Source organism: Ornithodoros turicata, chromosome 6 (genome assembly GCF_037126465.1).
Source record: "Ornithodoros turicata isolate Travis chromosome 6, ASM3712646v1, whole genome shotgun sequence".
In the NCBI taxonomy this organism is placed as follows: domain Eukaryota; kingdom Metazoa; phylum Arthropoda; class Arachnida; order Ixodida; family Argasidae; genus Ornithodoros; species Ornithodoros turicata.
In genome coordinates, this window is record NC_088206.1 from 49,271,142 (window position 1) to 49,292,788 (window position 21,647).

The 21,647-nt window shown below is 45.4% G+C and overlaps 1 protein-coding gene across 2 annotated transcripts in view; it reads left to right on the forward strand.

The window, feature by feature from the left end:
* The first annotated feature begins 672 nt into the window (after nucleotides 1-672).
* LOC135396642 (uncharacterized) overlaps nucleotides 673-21,647 on the forward strand; it is a 502,925-nt gene continuing 481,950 nt past the window's right edge. For both annotated transcript variants that reach the window (XM_064627722.1, XM_064627723.1), the window contains exon 1: nucleotides 673-753. In XM_064627722.1, coding sequence (XP_064483792.1) covers nucleotides 709-753 — 45 coding nt within the window. In that variant the 5' untranslated portion in view covers nucleotides 673-708. The remainder of the gene's footprint in view (nucleotides 754-21,647) is intronic.

A 21,647-nucleotide genomic window follows, 5' to 3' on the forward strand; every position in this document is an offset into this window, starting at 1 on the left:
TCATCTTATTCCGCAAATAGCGATACGTTTCACTTCAGTCAGTGCAAATGCGAAAATGAAGATATAGGGGGGGGGGAATCTATTTATTTTCACAGGGAAGGACAGCCAGAATGGTCTTTGATAAACCCCACTGTATAGGAAACGAATCACACTGCATTAGAAAAAAGTGCACCTTTTTAAGAGTAATTGTACTCTCCAAAAGGGAGTGATATATGTGGGAAGGAAAAGGAGCTAAAGTACACTTTTTTTTAAGAGTGTAGGACTGCGGATAATCTCGGCCACCTGGAGCTATTTAAGTAAGAGATTGCTAATCGTTTAGAAAGATACTGTTATGTAACCATTGGCGACTCTCAAAACACGGAATTAGATGCTGTATCCTTTCTTTCATGCCAGGTAAAGTAAAATAGCTAACGACCGTATTGCACTCTGGAGTAAATGGCAGTGACAAAAATATGACAATGCCATTGATAGATCGATCATGAATTTAGCCACAAGCCATTGAGTGTTCTGGAGCAACCAAGTAATTTCTGTTATTTAGGGTTTCAGAGATGTTGTTACAGTTTACACTGACTTTCGCGGCTTATAATTCGTGAAAGTATCGGACCGATACAGGCGGTAAGCACCATTACAGACGAGAGCTGTAAAGACTGTATTTCCACTAACCTGCAGGGTCGCCTCTGGAAGCTGAGGAGGGAAGCTCTAGACCTCATGATTGGTTTCAGGGACCAAATGCTTCGTGGACGTTTCCCACAGGTGAGGTTTTAAGCAACGTGTAACAAAAGCTTCCCGCCATCTAGCGACGTACATTTGCTCTGGCTGATGTACATGAGAGGGAGAGAGTACTTTTTACTTCCATAACTAATTTGCACAGTGCCGAAAATACTCAGAAATAAAGGAAAAAATAATTGACGTAGGGCTCTAAGATAAAGGGGTCAAACGCTATTCGCGTGTAATTGATCCGACTAAATATGAATAAGAAATACTAACATACGGCATAATAACAGAACAGCTGGTAGCCGACACAACTTCCTGCAGATGACTGTCAAAAATACAAAGAAAACAAGACCGGAACGAGAAAAGAACGGCAGCAATGCAACGACCTCAGCATACAGAACGAACGACAGTGAATAAACAATGTAACATACGTACTGGTCATGGTTGATCACATGTAGTTAGCATCACAAGGAGCTATGGGCGCAAAATGACTTTTAATGTGCCTTTCATCATCGTGGTGTTTATTTAAGCTACGGATATTTAGATGGAAAAACGAAAACCCAGAATGCAAACACTTCTCATCCAGGTCTTGTAGAGACGCATAAGACACACAAGAACTAATACCGAAAAAAGTGAAGCAAAACCACCACAACGCCCTATAACATGAGAGCAACGTCATGCCTGGTTTTGATATGAACAACTGGAGAATCGTCCGATTTCCTTGCAAATACTACTACTTTCCCTCTCAGCATTTTCGCCTATTTTTCATACGCCGAAATATCCTTCAAAGCTTTCAAATAAAGAGTGTATGCTTGGACAACTGAAGCCCGCTAATTAATAGCAAAGTCGCTATTGTGTGTTGTTTCTTCTAATGTGTTCTGTATGTTGCTGGTAAAATGCAAAAAATGAGAAGATACAAGCAGTGTCATTATAATGGTGTTTGTACTGTACCGATTCGAACAAAACACAGACTACAAGCTCGAGCAACAACTAAAGATTCGTTGTGAACACCGACACACAAGCCGTGCGAGTGACAGAAGTGTTGCGAATCCGACAAAGATGAGGATATTTTCGAACTTCCATGTTCGACGGAGGAGCGAAGACTTACTTTCCCGCGATTTTTCTACTACTCACGAGACTTGTGACTTAGTCGGCTGTAGTATATTGTCGGATTACTCGAGGGGTCAGTGCCAGCCGGAGCACTGTGGAGGCCTTTTTTTTTTTGTTTTTTGACAGCAGGCAGTGAATTCTGCATCAAACTAGGGTTGCTATCTGCTAGATCCAAATGCGTATGGCGCGCGCAGCTCGTGTACTCAGTTAAAGGGGCCGTAAACAGGCCACCAAACATTTCTGAAATAATGATACCCCATGAAAGAACACAGCTCATAATACCCAAATATACATTTCGTTCGGCTCGTGCCAGCTCATTGACCCGTATAACTGCTTTCAAAGGTGAGTAACCAGCGAGCCTCTCTCCACAACGCATACGTCACATGGCTACGTAGCGTTTTGCCGTCCAACCGGGGGCCGAGCTGCGCACATGACGTTTCAAATTACCAGCCAATAAACATACTTCGTTATCAGCTGTGAGTCGGAGCGCTCAGTTTGTTTGTGTGAAACGACGTTTTGCGTTCCGTGGTTCCGAAATTCAACGTCATGACATCTTCAACATCTCCGGCTGGCGCAAACGTCAACAGCTGGGCTGCTATCACATGACGCGATTCGAACCCGGGTTCCTCCCAGTCACGACGTGACATGGCCAGCACGCTATCCACTGTACCACGCGAGCTGGTGACGCGATGCCGCGTGGCTCAAACCAAAGCACTGCACCCCAGTTGTCGGAACCATTCGAAGATGACGAAGATGTTCCATAGCGCACCTACCTAAGATTCCGGAACTGTAGTCCCGGATATTCATTCGCGCTCGTGGTGTGCTGCGTACTACTGCCCAGAAAACGTAGTGCGCGTATGATACCTACATTAAACGCATTTCTTTCTCAGTTTGAGGCTCTAACTGTTTAGACTTTAAATAGAAGAGGATTCACGTTCATCTAGTCCAATTCCGCATTTGAAATAAAATCGTACGTGGAACACTCAATCGTAATTGGTGGGGAAAGCGCTACGTCAAAATGACGCAAAGTTAGAGCGTGGGGCGGAGCTAAAATGCGAAAGAGTGCAGTGAATATTTCATCCGTATGCAAGCGCCTTTTGTTTTTGAGCGTTAGTAATTGCAAGGAGTTTTCACGGCCTAAGTTCCAATAATATAACACAAAGAAGTGTGCACCTTTTGTACCTGTTTACGGCCCCTTTAAGGACAGAAGACAAAGACGTCCTGCTGCCATACCCCGTACGTGAGCGCAGCTTCTTGTTTATAGACTGTTCTTGTAAGTATTAGTAGCACAGTAGCACTAGCCAAGGTCGGGCCCACAGAGACTGGCTTTATCTCCCTCTCTCTTATTTATTTATTACTATTATTATTTTTATTTTTATTTATTTATTTTTTTAAGGGGATGTGGGGCGGCTTCTTTGTCGGAGCGCGTAGTGGGAGAGGGGACAGAGGAAAATCCCATGTATAAAACTACGTTATCGCCGGTCCCCCTCCTGGTATCTGCGGCTGGTTTGAGACATGGTAAATGTCACCGCACTGAACCGTTATTAGTATAAAAACATATCAACGGTCAGTTCAAGCATATTTGTCTTGAACAGCACGAGTGGTATGTCCTGATGATTTCATACATTAAAAACTCTGCAGAAAAAATATGGAAATTTTTCATGAGGAAAGTTAATGTCAAAACTCAATGGAGTTCCTGATAGGAACGTAATGTGGAATCACATTACACGTTGAGTTTCTGATGAGTTTCTGTTGACTCATTACAGACTCATCAAGATCATACAAGAAACTCAATATCGATTTTTGTAAGGGAAAGGTATTTAGGTATTTCCAGTTCATTTCTTTTTTCTTTGCAACAGCGGCCCCCAATATCTGGTTGTTCACTGGGGACAAGTGCTCATTGATAACAATCTTAGTGTCACCACCGGGGAACCCCAGGGAGGCGCATGTTAGTCTCGACTTCCTCGTTTTTTGAAAAAATTCATACCTCTTTCCACGAGACATCATGCGAACAATGATGTTTTCATGTTCACATTGTTTTGTTGGAACTCGGTGGCACACCTCGATATCGTCAAGCTTTATCTCCATTCCCACCGCTTCACCTATTTTTTTAATAATATCGGTGGGATTTGAAACTTCCTTAGGCACACCCTTAACTTCAAGGTTGTTCAATCTCTGATACTGGTCAAGGGCATTGAGATCGTGTTGCAACTTCTCCACTGATTTCTTAAGTTCAGAGTTTTCGCGTCTGAGGTCATTTACTTCACTGCGTAACTCTCTAAGCTCTTTGATGTCAGTCATGCACTCAGTGAGGGTATCCTGACAATACTGGATGCTACCCTTTAGTGATCGGTTGTCAGCACGCATCTCGCGTTCGAAATCCTCGATCACCTTGACCAGATCCTTAATTTCCTTTCCCGATATTATGTGTTAATGACAATGAACGAGACACAGGACACGAGAACAATATGAACACAGAAAGGTGCTCAAATTGAACAATATCAACAAGAGTATCACACTATACTCTTCAGCGGCAGTGCTGTACACTGTTGTATATAAATGATACAAGACTGCGCCTTTCTCACCTGTAACACAGTTTGCGATTAGTTCGATGTTCTCAGCAGAAGCAATGAGCTCCAGCTAGAGCTTTCCAAGTGGTCGTGTACTTTGACAGACGATCAATAACGACGCTGTCGTATGGGCTACTTTTTTCAAAGTCCGCTCTGCGTTACAAAATATAGAATACTAAACGAGTCAGTGAAGAAAACGTTATGTACGTACCTGCGTGTGCAACACGAGCCATAATATTTACCGTAATTATGACAGGAGAGCGCCTTTGCATCTGGTGATGACATCACGCTCGTTGTCACCAAAGCTGGCGTAACGTATATGCATGAAGTTCAACCACTGAGTGCCTGGGCCAAAACCTGCGTCCCAACGTTAGCTGCCTAAAACCGGAACCACCGGGGCTATCTGCACCAGGAGTGTATCTCGACGATTGAAGACCGATGCCATTTCTGCCATGAGGGATTGAAATAAAAGCTTCTCAGGCCATCAATAATTGTGGATCACCGTAAGTCGCGAAGCGGGAATAGTTCATCTTCCGACGCGTAATCGCTATTCACTATTCGTTTGTATTTCTTCTAATATGAAACAACAACAACAGATGAATCGTGACATGGGGTGATTCACCGCTGGAGAGCAGTACCCTACCCACGACCCTACCACATTACATGCGTTACTAGTTAAATGAGCTATATGTACAAGCCGTTTACGAAACAATTGTGCCGTTCTCTGCTGGCTGTGCTCGCAAGACAACAACAACAATAAATGGAGAAGTGATGGTGACATGGGATGTTTCCCCGTGGTAGCCACGGGACCCCACTTCACAGCGGTTATTATGAAGGGATGAATTATGATGAACGCGAAGCACATTCCCCCAGGGCGTCAGTCGTGACGTTGCCCACATACGTGAGGCCGACAACGGCAAGCCCTATCACCACCCACCACCACCACCACGACGTTGCACACCTCTGTGAGGCCGACAACGACGAGCCTTTTCACCACAACCACCACCTGTTTTCAGAGTGTGCCCTTTACATGGCTTAAAGAGACGGTCCCATTCGTTTACTCGATTTCAAAACTATAGGACCTCGCGGATCACTGATCACGGTATCGAAAATCCCACGCGAAATACTGGTGTAGTTTCACTGTTATTCGACGGTATACATAACAAGAGCAGACGGCGGACGTTGAGAGTATGCCGGAATTGCCTATCGGGAAAAACGAGAAAACGTCATTCTGTAACCGGCCAATGATGGCACGCCTTTGAGAAAAGGAATGCCGCGGTCGTGCGAGCGTCTCCTCTGGACAGCGCCTTTCCTACCCTGCGCGTCGCCTTCTCACTCCTCCGCTTACGAAGTGACGTCACGCCGCTGTAGCTTCTGCAGCCGCGGAAACAGCGCTTTAAAGTTCGTATCTATGCGCTTTTCGGGCGAAAAAATGAATAAATATAACCAGGTAGGCTGTTGGCCGATGCCGAATACAGTGGTACCGGTTTCATAGATGGGTTTCTGGACGCGACCGTCCCTTGAGATACACGTTCGCGATGAGCTCGCTTTTCTTTTTCGGTGTTATAAACCGTAGCTGTCGCAAGGCTCAGGGCTTAAAAATGAAACCAGAACTAAAGTCATATGATAGGGAATATGTGCAACCGAAGACAGACGTGGACGAGACAAGGTGCTTGTCTCGTGCACGTCTTTCCACGTCCGTCTTCGCTTGCAACTTGTTCCCAAAAGTATGCATCACGAACCCATTCAAGTATCTGTTTAAACTAAAGTCGTATGGTGTATGCGCGCAAATACACATTTTATGTAAAAGAGAGCTTCTCCGCAGAGCGCGTTTAGTGTTATCGAGCATATTCACTGATCTCTATGTATAAAGGCTGGATCGCGCATGGGAGAGGGGCTCGTGGGGGAGAGGCGTGCCTTCGGGCCGCCATGTTGGTGGGCCCTAAAGTGCTGTGTGTGCCCATAGAAAACAATGGGAGGCAACAGAGATTGTGAGTATTTATTGCGCTGCAAGCATTGGTCGTTGTTTGTCATCACACAATTTTGTAAGGTGCCAGTATACTGATGTATCCTAACAGTGTTTCACAGGTGTCCTGTCGTTCGATTCTTAATAACGTTATGTTTTTCATTCCGAAACTAGACCGTCACTGCAGTGCAGCGCTGGGAATTGTACTACAGCACGTTTCCCAGCCAATATTTCAATAAGAAACGACTTGAGGTTAACAACAACCATGTATATAATATCCCGTACTGCGTTCTGGACAAAAATTGTTCCATAAAGAACGGTCCGGGAAAAGATATACTCGCATGGCAGAGAGAGATCGTTCTGTAGAATCAGAGCCGTTGTTTTAGCCGGTATGCGTTTAGTATGATTTATATCAAGCATCGCCTTAGAGTCTTTTAGTAAACGACAGCGGTGCTTTGCCTCGCAAATATGGGCACACCGAAGCAGCCCAAATAATTACTTCACGCAATTAGATCACACTCATTAGGATTAATCAGGTAGTGATGTAAGCTTAATCAAATTAAGTTACTTAGAAAGTGGTAGCACCTGCTTGAGACACAGGACTTATCTCTTTTTGAAGTACAGCCCTTCTATGTTTGTTTGCGTCTTCCTTTATTTGTTCTGATTATTTGCAGGCGCGATTGTGCCAAACTGAATGTCCTTCTCCAGCACTCACGTGCTTTTGTTGAATACAACTGCAGCGTGAGAAAAGCTGCTTGGGGACGGGGTTCTGCTATCCAGTGCTGACTTTGTCATGCTTGTTATGTGGAGCATGTTCCAAAAAATGCAGCTCCCCGTATGGTCTTCAAATTGCAACAGGACTATTTGGAGCTTGAAACAGTTGTGATTTTGTCATTTTGGCCCTCGTGTACTCAGTCTGTGAAACGCAAACAAAAAAGTCTAACACGATATGCTTTTGTAATGAAGATCACTGATGATGAGTAAAGAGAATATACGCGTTCAAGTTTATTCAATATTTTATATCATTCATTATATCATTCAACATTTCATGTCAAGTTTATACAACATCAAGTTTATTCAAGTTCAAGATTTATTTCTTGCACTTATGCGTTTCAGGATACAATGAACGTGCAGGGAGGTCGCAAAAAGCTACATTTATTGTTTTGTGACCTTGCTACAATGGCAATATATATTTTAGGAATGGCAATGATCAGGTACGCTCTCTAAATTTGTAGCACTCAATGTTAGGTTGCAATGAGCAATGAATAGCAACTTCCCTCCTGATATTTTCTCATATATGCTAAATTTTAAATTTAATGTGATCAAATATGTGATAATATAACAATAATATATAAGAATATCATATGTGATAAATGAATGTGATCAACAGTAGACGTAAACAACATGAGTAGCCAGAGAAGGAGGAGGAGCACGTTGCAAAAAATGCAGCTGCACATCTGAAACGCCAATCATTATCATCGTCATCTAAAGGGGAGCATGGTAGCACTGACGTGAAACCAGGCACGATTTCTGAAAATCTTCTATGACACTTTCCGCAGTTTGCACACTTTTCTGCAGCGTCAGTCTCTCTCATAGGAGTTACTTTGCAGTAACGGTGACTCCCATCTTACATTTTAATGTGCGAGGGCTCTCTTGCACTACACATGTACGGTTTCCAAACTGCAACATGACGATTTGGAGCTTGAAACTTGAGCCCTGGTGTACCCTGTCTATGAAATGATACCAACTGAATCATGTCTGAAACGTGATGTTTAATGGAAGATGGCTTTCTTGGTTGTGCATTCTGCGTGACAAAGATGTAACACGATATGCTTTTGTGAAGAAGATAAGTGATGTTATGCTCTATGAATAAAGAGAATATACATTTTTCAAGTTCAACATTTATTCTGGCATATACGCATTTCAAGATACAATGAATGTGCAGGGAAGTGACAAAACAATACATTTATTGTTTTGTGACCTCCCTGCAATGACAATATATATCTCAGGAATGACAATGTACACGTACACTATGCAAATTTGTTGCACCCAATTTTCATACATGCTGAATTTTAAATTTTTGTTTTGCTGCCTATGTGTTCAGTATATTACAAATTGCTTAATGCAAACAACACTTTGTTAATTTCAAGCTTTTTGCTCCCATCTAAGATATTCCTATCCTGGAGGAACTGCCACTTCGACACCATAAAATATTCAGTAGGTTTCACTCTGGCAGGCCCTGCCACTGCAAATTTCCCGAATTGAAACCCTTCAAACTGTGTCATAATCTTAAATACGTCAATATTTCTGCAAGTAGTTCACATGCTGGATGACACTCCTCCTGCAGCTAAGGCAACTACAAAGAGTTCCAAGAGGCCGAGGGTAAACCTACAGCTGCATGAGTGTGATCAACAGTAGTGCATTCTCAACAAATAATTTTCTTCTTATAGCGTACATGTGCATGCCTATTAACTGGAACAATTATCACAGCTCCCTGACAAGTTTTAATTTCTGAGAGTTTACTGTAGAGGCTGCTTATATCTACAACAGTTCATACAAGGTATTATATACTGTGAATGCCTTTAAAAATCCCATGTGACACATATGCCTTTACTTTCTGGAGGTGCTGTGGTAGTCAAAGTTTGTGGGCATTACGCAGGTTCTGCACCCATTTCTTGAGTATGTCGAGGCAGCTGTGAAGTAACCTGCATTGATGATGATTATTCCAATTTTTATGATGCATCTACAACAAAGGAAATAATACATCAGAACATTGGTTTGGGTGCAACCAGTTAAAAATGATTATGTTGTTTAATAAATGCATTGGACAAATGTTAAAACATCAGTTTAAAACATGGTTTACAATCCCAGTGTCTTCTAAAAATTAAAAAGATTAAAAACTATTCTAAAAAGAATATGGGGAACTCTTCTAAAAAGAATTATAATCTTTAGTTATTATATTCCTGGGCGAAGGAGCCTATAGTGTAAGGTGTGTTTCTGATGTGAACATGTAAGAAAATATGCAAAACTGAGAGAGGCTAACCACAGTGCGTGCACTGAGGTTGTTGCTTCCTGTAAAGTAGAAACCAGTGGATGAGGAACGTGATACTTACCTGTACACCCAGCCGTATCACACTGCACAGATTATTCACTGGGTAGCCCTCATGACGAAACCTGTATTGAGAGACCACTTTTGCCTTAAAAACTTCTAGAAATAGCACGACACGCTACAAATTATTACTATCGCAACAAGCTGATGATACAGCTCAGACACAAAGGCGTTATTCAAGTCGCGCCACACCACCGTTACGTAGGATTCTTTGTCACAAATCAAACCAAGGCACAAAACAATACCAATACATGAAAAAAGGTGACAATCGTGGTCTCATTATGACGTAATACCGAACTTGTGCGCGAAGGTAATTCAAAGAAATGAATGTGGCACTTGCTTCCGCAAAGAACACCGTGTACCATGCTAGCAATGCACGCAAAAAAGCGCTCGAGTGCTTGCACATATATTGATGACAACACTACCTGTGTAGTGTAACATGTTCTTTCAACCATATTATGCACTCAAACTGTATTTGCCGCCGGGTAAAATGCAAGTGTGCTCGATTGAACGTCGGAAGAGCGATCAAGCAACCTGCATCCAGTGCTCGTTTTGGGCAAAAAAACACTTCATAAAGGTCAACTAAATATACAGAATGGACGCCTATTTATTCCTTGATGAAGAGTGACTCACCTGTATAAATTTAGGCCCTCTATCCTTGCCAGTACGGTTGGTACGACCGTAATTGCAAGAAGTTGCCATGATCGCTGCGGCGACTGTTGTGGGTACAGTAAGATGGCGGCCGGTTTCTTCACGCTCGCGCTCCCTATCCGCCATCCAGCCTTTTACAATCGAGATCAGTGAGCATATTATGTAGAGGGGGGGGGGGGCGTATGTCATTTGTGTAACACTTTGCGTGTTGGTAAAGTGTCTCTCCTGAGTCCTGCGCCGCTCTGCCACAACGAACGGTGTCTTGATCAGTCGTGATATTCGCGTCATACGCCCAAGGGAAAAAAGGGAACAGCCTACAGTAAATTACACGGCCGTGCAAGGAATGGGCATCTCGCGGCGCCTGTCGGTGGAGTTCAGAGACTTACGGCAGCTTTGGTGGATCTCTTCGCCACTATGTGGCGCTATGTACGGTGTGAGCGAGACTTTTAACGTAACGCGTTACATGTGATTGCTTTACTTGTAATCAATTACATTTTGGAGCAAACAATTTTTCGAGCACTCTGATTACAATTTTGATATATCAATTTTTTTTGGCAGAGACTGACTCACGAAAAATGATCCGCGACAAAATCCCTGCGCCTCAGTTGAGGTAATGACCGTAAGTCATCGTAATAGCCTCCTGGAATTTCAGGATCTCTACCCCTAATCTTTCCTACTCTTCGTACCAAAGCGTGCTGTGTTCGGTCTTCGGTGTGCTGTCTGCCGTATAGGTCGTGCTTCGGAATTCTAGTGATACATTTAGAAGTTAAAATAGCAATATTGTTTGACACATTTGTTGAGTCATATAAAAGAAAATTGTTGACTTCTCACGCGCGATTCTTTCGTGTTATCTCAGCTGTTGCAGTCAATTGGGAGTTCAACTTTTTTCTTATTTTGTTAGGGACAAGATGCGGAAATTTTAGTATGAATTAAAAGTAACAGCCCGTGTAATGCGTTACTTTTGTACTCTTTACACAATTACATTTCGCGTTGAATAATTTGTGACGGTAATGAGTTACTTTCGCAAGAAGAGTAACGGTAACGGCAATTAATTACTTCTTGAAGTAAGAGCACAATTATCTGGTGAGCTATCAAGTTATCACCATAGCTTCATTTCGGGAAAGACTGAGATGTGTGTTTGCAAATCCTTTGTGAATGCGGTTTCGTTCTTTCTTCCAGTTTGAGGTAGAGATTAAAGGCGGTAAGAACTCCTACCTGCATGTGTTTAGTTACAGGTGTAGTGGGTGTAATATTGTTTTTCTACGCTTCGTAATTCTGTTTACAATTTATTCTTCAATACTTGTCCTTCATAACGTGTGCAGCGTTAATACAAAAATGCACTTTTTTTCGGATGCGGACGAGTAGACGCACCGCCATCCAGACACCTCTATCCATTGTTGCGTCATCTGAAGGATTGTAGCACCCAATCAGACACCAACGCGGAGGTACACATAACATTCTGCTCTACACTCTTAAAAATGAACTTCACCACATGGCACGCATGGCATTTGTTGAAAACAGGATGTGGAGCCCATTTTGTAGCCATAATGCAGTATGTACATACATACATAATAGGCCCCGCCTTCCGATATCAAATCAACAAATCAGGAGCTAGAACGTTGTCATTAGGGGTGATGGTTGGCTAGCAGCGTGCTGTATGAAGCAGCTGCACGTGGTGAAGATACAGACCTATCAGATTCATCTATACCAAAGGTGTCACAGCCAACAACTTAAAATCTCGGTTTGGAGCCGACACAGTCGGCGGGTTAGCTTGGTAGAGTTCATAGCCGCTGTAAGGGCCGAAAAAAACGAACGGTAATTTTATTATATTAGTTAATTTATTATCTGGCAGAGTTATCTGAAATACTGAGAACGCGAAGGAAACAGTAAGCGGCGGGTGATCGTTTTTCTTCCGTGGCATCTTGCATTAACTTGACGGGGAACTGAGCTCGGCCGACAATTTGCGCGCCTCGAAACGACCATTTTCGTCATTTTTCTGTTTTTTTAGCTATTGCCAAAGCAGAAGGGAATGTACTTTGCAATGCAATGGGGGTAAATCCGACCTGTGCTTTCTGTTTCTGTAAAAATAAGAAATCAAATAAAAACTGGTGGTTGACTTGGTAAATTTCGAAGATCAATTAGCAAAATGTGATTTCTCGCGAATTAAATTGGATAAAAGCGCTCAGAAGTAATGGTAAAATCTCCCCCGAGATAAACAGCGTTGCGCCCGTAATGTTCAGACAAGTGAATTTTTCAAAACGATTTTTTTATCACGTGCGGTGAAGCATCCTGTATATATTTGCGAATATTTTTGTTATCACCTATAGCCGTGATTGACACAATAAGCAAATAAGTATACTGTGCTTCTACTGCTTCACTTCCACTTTTCAAATTCTTCAGTTACCGACGCCATATCAAGGCTTTCTGGGGGGGGGGGGGTGATGTTTGGGAGTGGTGCGGTCAGCCTGATCGTAATTGGAGGAACGGTGCACCAAGCAGAGTGGGAAAATAAGGGAAGGGTGAAAGAGGGCGGGGAAAGACGACGGTGGTGCAGGAGAAGGAGGGTTGTGCAGTCCCTCTTGGTCTGGGTTTCAGATAGTTCCGGAGGATTACTCACCAGACAAAACACGCGAGTATCACTCCTTCAAGGCTTCATCAAGCCTTCATTCAGATGCTCCCTGTACCAGGGAAACCGCCAGCATGATTAGCAAAGTTACCCAATGAGAGACTTACGGAAATAAAGTAGTCGTTGTCGCGAGACGCGGTTGTTTCTGAACGAGTGGTAATAACTCCATTCCTTCCCCAATATCTGTTTATTCGGGTAGTGAGAAGAGAGGTAAATATTTCCGAAATTATAGAGATAAACATGAGATTTTAAAGGAACGTAATTTAGTTATTCTAACTGGTTACCACCAGCGGCATGGCCGAGCGGGCCAACGAGCGGGCGTCCCGCTCATTGATGGTAGACTGAGAGGTGGTGGGTTCGAATCCTACCACCGGCTGTGCTGTCTGAGGTTTTCCCTGGGTTTTCCGAATAGTACTTTCCAGACGAATTTCGGGCACAGTTCCGCCTGAAGTCGGCCCAGGACGCATACTAACACCTGTCTCCCACTCCTTCTTGCTGTTCTTTCTCCGTCCGTCCACATCTGTACGCCGCTCATAGCCACAGTTGCTTCGCGGCGCTATAACACGGAATAAAAAATAACTGGTTGCCGAATCAGGTGACTAGTTACGGTTGATAGTTACTTTCTGAGGGAAAGTAATTAACTAGAGTTACCTTCTCAAGTTACTTCCCAAGACTGTTCGAGAGCATACCTTCTTAACTCTCGGTGGGGAGGAGCAAAACGTGTGCTCGACATACCTGATTTTAATCCCTCTCTTCTTCTAAGCGCTCTACAGTAGCGGGCTCACTTACGAATAATGAACTGACTGTCCCACTTTAACAACCTAAGTTGTAAATTATTTTAAATTATTTAACTTTAAAACTTACGTGCATGCCTCAATTCAGCTCAATTTGGAGTTGAAATGGGCGACACCCAACCAACGGGAGGGCATGGAGCCCGGGTGTTTCGGAGGTCCCTGCTTATTCGCCCCATACGCCTATGACAATGTGACGAGTTAAGCGGATGCTGCTCCTCTAATTGCGTCCCTCAAGTGGGGAGCAGAATAGCTCGAGTTTCCGTCATTTAATCGGGGTCAATTGCAGTTGATCCAAACGTTGGACCGAACAATGACGGCGACTACCGCAACTGTCGTGTGACCTTAGCTGCTGAAAAATTGTCTCCTTAAACGGTCCTGTTTTGTATTCCTGCTGTGTAACGCAACAATTAGTGAGCGAAACCGCCATTTTCTGCCGAAAGCGCGGGCAAGGTCGTCGTTCGAAGTTTATGTCGTGAAGAAAGCTGTTGACCACGTACAGGGAACTGCGCATATCTCACACCAAGGAACGTAAGTTTGCGAGTTCATTATGGAACATGTTAAATTGTCTATTTTCTGCTGGATCTGTAGCCGTTGTTACATAAGCGCGACAGAAACGGGTCGAGTTGGTTTATCGCAGCAAATCCTCTCCCATCAGGCCATGTCAACCAATCTTCTAGTAATCTTCTAGCTCATGTAATCGTGGCTTCTGTCATCTATGCACCTTAAAACAGAGGGGGAGGGGGGATCGGCTAGCCGTTGCCTAAAAACAGAACTTCGCTGCATAACACGTTGAAGGCCAATCAATCACACTCTTAAAACAGAGTTTCACTTCATAACACGCTCCTAGCCATACACCATTCCGAGTGACATCGTTCTGCCCCCTGATTTGTTAATTAAAAACGCGAGGCGTACGCCTTTCTGTGACACTTTTGTAGTTCTGCTAATTGTCATAAAAAGGCGTACGCCCCGCACTTTCCACGAATCAGGAGCGATAACGATCTCATTTCGTCATTCCGTCTCAGTCCGTGCATTGACTGTGGGGTCTCCGACAATGTGGCGCATATCGGATACAGGGAAGCTAAGTCACGTGTTTTCTTTCCACGAGTACTTAATGCGGTTTTTAAATAAACACGCTCTCCTTCTCCGTGTACGTCGTCAGCGACATTTCATTTCGAAACATGATCAGTGTCCAACAGGGAGTGTAATGGAAGCGCGCGTAATATATTTTTGGTCGACCGTGCGCGCCGATGGCCGGCGACTTCAGATTTGTGATTGTGTGTAGGGTTGTCTTGCGACTTTTAACTTGTCTCTGAGGATTAACATAGTTGTTCTAAACCACCATGTGGTTCACTTCTTAGAATGTGTGTTTTTCGCCTGAGAACTGAAAGAAAACATACGAGAGTTGCCGCGGTGTCCGTAACTTCTGAAAGTCGTCTGCTCACGCCGGTGCACTAGCGCGCGCAAAAGCAGACGATTTCTGTATCCTATCACGGACTTCCCCGCCGGGCCACGTGGCCGTTCTTACTGTTGCCAACTCAGATCGCGGCATGCTCTGCAATCTTTATCAATTTAATTCGGTTATTTAATAACCGTGACATGTTTTGTCGCGTAAATTCGCAGTACTCCATTTGCAACAAAGGGCAATCGTATGGTACACTTTATGAGAGGGGCAGGCGGTACGAGACCGTCCCTTTAAACCGGGGGGAGGGGGGGCGGACCGGGCTCGATGGTGAAGGGCAGCTGAAGGCTTGCAACCCTCCTTTATGATCGGTGGGTGACAAGCTCCACCAGTCCCGGCAACAGATTACGCGGTGTATCGGAAGCTGCATCGAACCACGTGAAGACGACGACCGTATCATCAGAAGTTCTTTGTATTCTTTTCACTCGGAATGCGCAGGCTCAGATGCATAAGATCCTCGATGCACGCTCTGAAATGGAACTTATTGATTTATTGGAATTGGAGCGTATTTTGTGTTGAAGTTTTGTTTTTGGAGTGGTCATGTTAAGTTCACCTGAGCCCATTCGTCCGCTTCCCGGGTAGCTGTGAATTCTCGAGACACTCTTCTTGGATGGTACGAGTCTTGTGTACCAAGTACTCCTCTTTATAGAATGATTGCATACTCTTCGGGAAGCACAACTAGATCGCGTTGCTGGGGGTAAACGGCTGAAATGCCTCCGACCGCGCAACTTTGAATCAGGAGTAATCTGTGCTGGATCCTTTATGACTAGAATCCTCAGCGGGACAGTTACCGGCGGTTCGAGGGCTGTGTTTTATGGCCATCTTGTTGGTTTTTCAATGAGTCATCTCTTCGGGATGACGAGAAAGTGAGAAACAGGGCCGTAAGGCCACGAGAGGGAGACACTATAGGCGTAGGTATTGAGTTGCTCCTTCGCATAAACCGAGGGTGCGCTCCAGTCTCAGGTTTTAATGGGTGACACTGAGCTTTATTTAGTACCGGGGGACATTTGGGTTATGTGCGGGGTGAGTCCCGCTTATAGCAGCCGCCTTCTTGTTTATGTACGTCGATGTAATCCTCGCGCATAATCGAGCTGGCCCGGTGGTGGACCAGTCCGATGCTAATCCGATTGGTATGGGGCGCCACGATTGGTTCGGTCACGTTGCTGACTCTTCATCCACTCGAGGTGACGTCAGTGCACCAACATCAATTTAATGTTTTGTGCATTTGCTCTATAAGAAGGGCGATTCCTATCTTTCTCACTTTGGCTTAGGCGTTATATACGCGTTATGGCATTGCTCCTGCGCTATATCAGCCATGGGTAAGTTACTCAAAAGAAATAACTACTTTATAGTTACAGTTAGCCAACACGGTGGGAGTTAGTCTTATACCCTAGCCACACGGCTAACTGAATGCATTAAACGGAATGCCAGTAACTTCACCTCCTAACCCGAGTGGCTCGAGACTACCATCTCCATTTTTTTCTTTTAAAATCAATCAATCAATCAATCACCTCCTAACCAACCATAATCTCACATCGTTCTCTTCCCTCATTTCTTGAAAACAGGAAACGTGCGCCTTGTCTGTTACAATTATGTCCCGCATAATTGTAACAGAAATCCGTCACAATAACAGTTTTCATCCTTTTTCATTTATAGAAATACCAACAGGACTGCAATTGTGTGAGGTGCAAGCTTGATGGCCCCCCTTTAGCAGTACAGTGACACTCCCCAAGGAGCTGCATATTGCATCTGTGATCAGATCATATATGTAATGTTATGTTGTGTGTGCATAGTAGTTTCGTTCCGGACTTCAGTATTGTCGTCGTTGTACTGTACCGTGTGATGTCTAAGTATAGGTCGTTAACTTTACATTCTACAGTTACTTTAACTAAAGGCGGCAACTAGTTACAATTATAAGTTACTTTTGTAGAAAAATAACTGGTTACTGCAAAAAGTAACTACGGTTACAAGTTACTTGCAACCTCTATAGTTACTACCCAAGACTGCGATACAACATTGAAATGAATAGATACGAAGACAACATCTCGTGCGCTCTAAAAAGCAGGACGCGCTGCTTGTCAATCACCATCCCAAATCACATCCTCCTCTCTGCTGATGTGCTGAAAATGAGAGGAACACGCTTTTTTATGACACGGTGACAGATGGAGTATGCCCGGCGCTGTCCTCAAGTCAAATTCCATAACGGTATCATTCTGTTATCTGGTTGGCCTTGAGTATGTTGCGCAGCATTTTGTGAAGTTTATTTTTAAAAGGCCAGCCAATGTCGACAGCCGGACCTATACGGTCCGTCCAGAATGGTTGTAGAGAGAGAAGCTGAGAAGAGGAGAGCAGAGAGGAGAAAAACGGAAGAAGTTGCAAAGGCTACGGAACGCCTATAAAGCTATCGCGTCTACATGCGTTTGGCAGAGGGTCAAAGACGCAGCCAATTTTATTTTCAGAGTTCATATCTCGTAAAATTCCGGGAATGCATCAGTTTTATCGCACACTTTGCAAATATACCGACGATGACGCGAGCGGTCTTCATCCAAATTTGTCACGAAGCTCAGGATCTACAAAACACCAACGGGCCAGCGACGGTTCAGTGATGAGCGTTCCTACACGCACATCCTTAAATTACGGGTTCAATCCTGCATTTACGTTAGCAACCTGGGGGTATAATACAAAATTACGTAGGTAGCCTTTTTCGGCGTGCTACGTAAACCGTGTTTGTCGTGTGCTGAGATATAAGTGCACGCTAATGACCCCTCAGATGAATCAAATTAGTCCACCGGCCTGGCAGCCGCCGCATGTGAAACAATAGCAAGCAACGACAAGTTTGACCTCGTGCCTCACCTACTGAGATTAGACTCTCCCCTCTGCAGATCATTGACATTTTTTTTCGTTGTACAATGGTAGAGCAAACTGGCTTGGATTAACGCATAGAACAGGCACAATTCACTTGAGAACGTGTCGTGTTGTCTGCTTTCTGTTCCGTGTCTCTGGTTTTATCGTCGTTTTACAATTCACTTCGCCTATCTTGCTGCATATCTGCTTGTACTGCTATTGGGTTCCATGTCGGAAGACAACTAGCATCACAAGTTCTTTGCTGTGCACCGAAATTTCCGTTCACGCATATTCATTGTCGAAGCGACATGTCTAGGCAACTTGTACCGTGCCATCCAGTTGCTGGAGTCATTGATCAGGTTCAACCAGCAACCTTGGAACGGATGCGAGAACACTTCATCGGCTGAACTACCGAGGCCAATGCGAGTACGCAACTCTAAAATATAAGATGTTCAGAATATTTTATTAACATAATTATCTAATTACACAGGTAACTGCCCAGATTGCACTTTGCTTTTAACTAACAAAATAACAACGCAAATGTTCTACGTGCAAACTATCGTTACAAGTATGTCAACCTGCTAAAAATATGTACAATCTACCATTCCTATGTACACATATCAGGCAAAATTCGACTGAAAAATTTGTTGGGATTATTTATACTAACACACATGCTGTGATGTTAATTGTGACGAAAAGGCGTGCGTCCGTACTTCCCACAAGTCAGGGACCCTAACTTCAACTTGTCGTTATCTCATAACGCGGTGGTGGTGCTGCTGCTGCTGAAAGGCCTCGCCGTTGTCGGTCTCACAGAGGTGGGCAACGTCACGACTGATGCCCTTGGGGATGTGCGTCCTGGGCCGACTTCTAAGGGAACTGTGCCGACGTATGTCTGAAAGCGTCTGAGGAAAACCCAAGAAAAACCCCAGACAGCACAGCCGGCACCGGGATTAGAACCCGGGTGCCTCCCAGTCTCGACGTGACATGGCCAGCACGCTAACCACTGAGCCACGCTGGTATCCCATAACTTAAACGCATCACTTCGGCCAGTGGGGGGGGGGGGGGGGGGTTATGGCAGGATAGGCTCGCCGTTGTTGGCCACACAGAAGTGGGCGTCGTCACGACTATAGCCAAAAAAAGAAAAGGAAAACGCATAGCAAAACAAAACACAAAGGAAGGACGGACGGATGGAGGATAGAGGAGGTTGAAGGATGGGGATGCGGTGAGGTGCACGAGTTCATCGGGGAGAGTACAGTATTAGATGGGTCGATCAGCAAGGCCAGTCTTCAGCAGGAAGAGAGTGAGGTTTCTTGCTTTGACGGAACGTTCGGCAGAAGAACCAGCGGGGTAGAGGATGTCTGCTAGCGAGCCCGAGGTGGAGCGAGGGAGATGTGTTTCGCGCGCAGAATGGTATGCTCGGCAGTCTCGCAGGATGTGTTCGATTGTTTCGGGTTGTTGACAGTGGCCACAGCAGGCGTCACCCCTAGTGCCTATCTTGAACAGCTGAGAATTGGTGAACGCGCACCCAGTGCGGAGCCTATGGAGCATGGTCTGGATGCTTCGAGGAAGATTTTTCGTGGGAAGAGGAGGGCGATTATGATGCATGATGTCCCGTATTCCAGGGTGGCGCTGTTCGACAAGGAGCTGAACAGACATCTGCCTGTCGGCGTCGTCCGGAGTTGGCAAAACATTGCTGCAGCCCAGGTGTGCCGAGGACGCCAGCTGGTCCGCCCTTTCGTTGCCGCCGACACCGACGTGGGACGGTATCCATTGGAAGGCGATATCGCCTCCAGCTTGTTTATGTTGGGCGCACGATCTTCTGATGCTTCGCGCTAAGACGTTGTCACACATGGGGTTCATCACGTCCCATAGAGCGCTTCTCGAGTCTGTGAGTAGGACTGCTCTGGCAAACCCTCGTACCTGGACCGCAGCAGCTGCATGTAGGAGAGCCAGGAGCTCAGCAGTCGTGGAGGATATCGGGTAACGCGATGATCTCCCTTGCCAGGACACGTTCACTGACGGGATGTGGAAGGCACACGTGGCACTTTTGGTACGATCGTCAATAGAGCCATCAGTGAATACCAGAGTATGTGAGTGGTAGACGTCAGTTATGAGGTTCTCAGCTACCGTTCTAGCGACCAGGGGGCTACATTCCCTCTTTTTATGAAGGCCCGGAACGTCGAGCGTTACACCCGGTACAAACTCTCGCCATGGCACTGAAGGTAACCCAGCAGGATGTTGAGGCGATCGCTCACTGTGGGCCAGGGCGCTAGTAGCGTATACGCTGGCCAAGCGGCCGAGAGACGTGTGTGACCTTTTTACGAGGGCAGAAAAAAGAGAGTGCTTGCTTCTGGACGTGGCCAAGTTGTCTAAGTGGCGGAGCCCCCTAAGCTCGGAGTGGATACTGACAGGCTTTTCCTTGGCTTCCAGGTAGGTCTGGGTAATGCCAGAAAAGCTGGGTATTCCAAGCGCCGTTCTTATCCCTGCCCGATGGAGCCGCTCAAGAGCCTGCCATTGTGAAGGTCCCAGATCCACGTACGGCGACACGTACAGGATACGGGAGAGAATGAGGGCTTTGTGTAGCTTGAGCAGCGAACTTGAACTGCAGCCCCATGATTTGCCACTGATCCTTCGGAGTAAATTAAGAGTCTTCTTGCCTTTACACACCGTTTGGCTTACTAGCCTAGACCAGCGTAAAGAGCTGTCAATGGTGACACCAAGGTAACGACAAACCTCACATCTTGGGATGGGGGTGCTGTTGATGGAGAGATTAGGGAAACCCTTGCCCACGTACTTTCGGCGGGGAATGCAAACCAAGCATTGAGATTTTTCTGGAGATACGACAAGCCCCCTTTCAAGAAGAGCCGCACTGAGGCCGTTCAATGCAATTTCGGCGGTGTCACGAAGCTTCTCCTTGTTGTCTCCCACAACGCGGAGGCAGATATCGTCCGCGTAGATGGTAAGCTGAAGGGTATACGGAGATGGGCGAATCCTGCGGTGGACACCAGCCATGATCAGGTTGAATAGAGTAGGAGAGAGAACACTGCCCTGTGGGACCCCACGTTCGAACTTTTTCTTTGAGCTCATGCGCCCATTGACGCACACATCGAACGTACGGGCAGAGAGAAAGTCCCAGAGGTATCTCAGCAGGCGGCCCTCGATACAAGCACCTTGTATCGCAGCGAAACATGCTGCGTGAGTGACAGAGCCGTAGGCCTGCTTTACATCAAGGAACAGAGCGAGGGCAAATGCATTTGACTCCCTTGCCTCTTTGAGCGATGTAGTCACTTCAGCGATGGCGTCAGATGCAGACCAACCCTTCCGAAAAGCTGTAATGTGTTCGGGGAAGTGATTGTCGCGCTCCAGGACCCAACACAGTCTCTTGTGAATTATCCGTTCCAATAGCTTGCCGACACATGAGGTTAGAGCAATAGGACGGTAGGAGGACAACTGCGAGGGGGGTCTACCCTTCTTGAGGACTGGAATCACCCTAGCATGCTTCCAGTCAGACGGTATGGCCCCAGAGGTCCAGACAGAATTGTAGAGATGAAGGAGAGCCTCCAGCTGCTCTTCACCCAGATTCTTCAGTGCCTGATTGGGGATTCCATCTGGGCCAGCCGCGCTCCGTCGTTTGAGGCTACGAATGGCGTATTTCAGTTCCGACATGGTGATATCGTCGTCCACCGGAGAAGGGTTGGTGACTGACTGGCGAAGTGCGAGGCGGCAATCACTGGAACTGGCGGTCTGCGCTAATTCCCTGGCAAAGTCTTCAGCTATGACCTTCGGATCACGTCGAGACGCGAC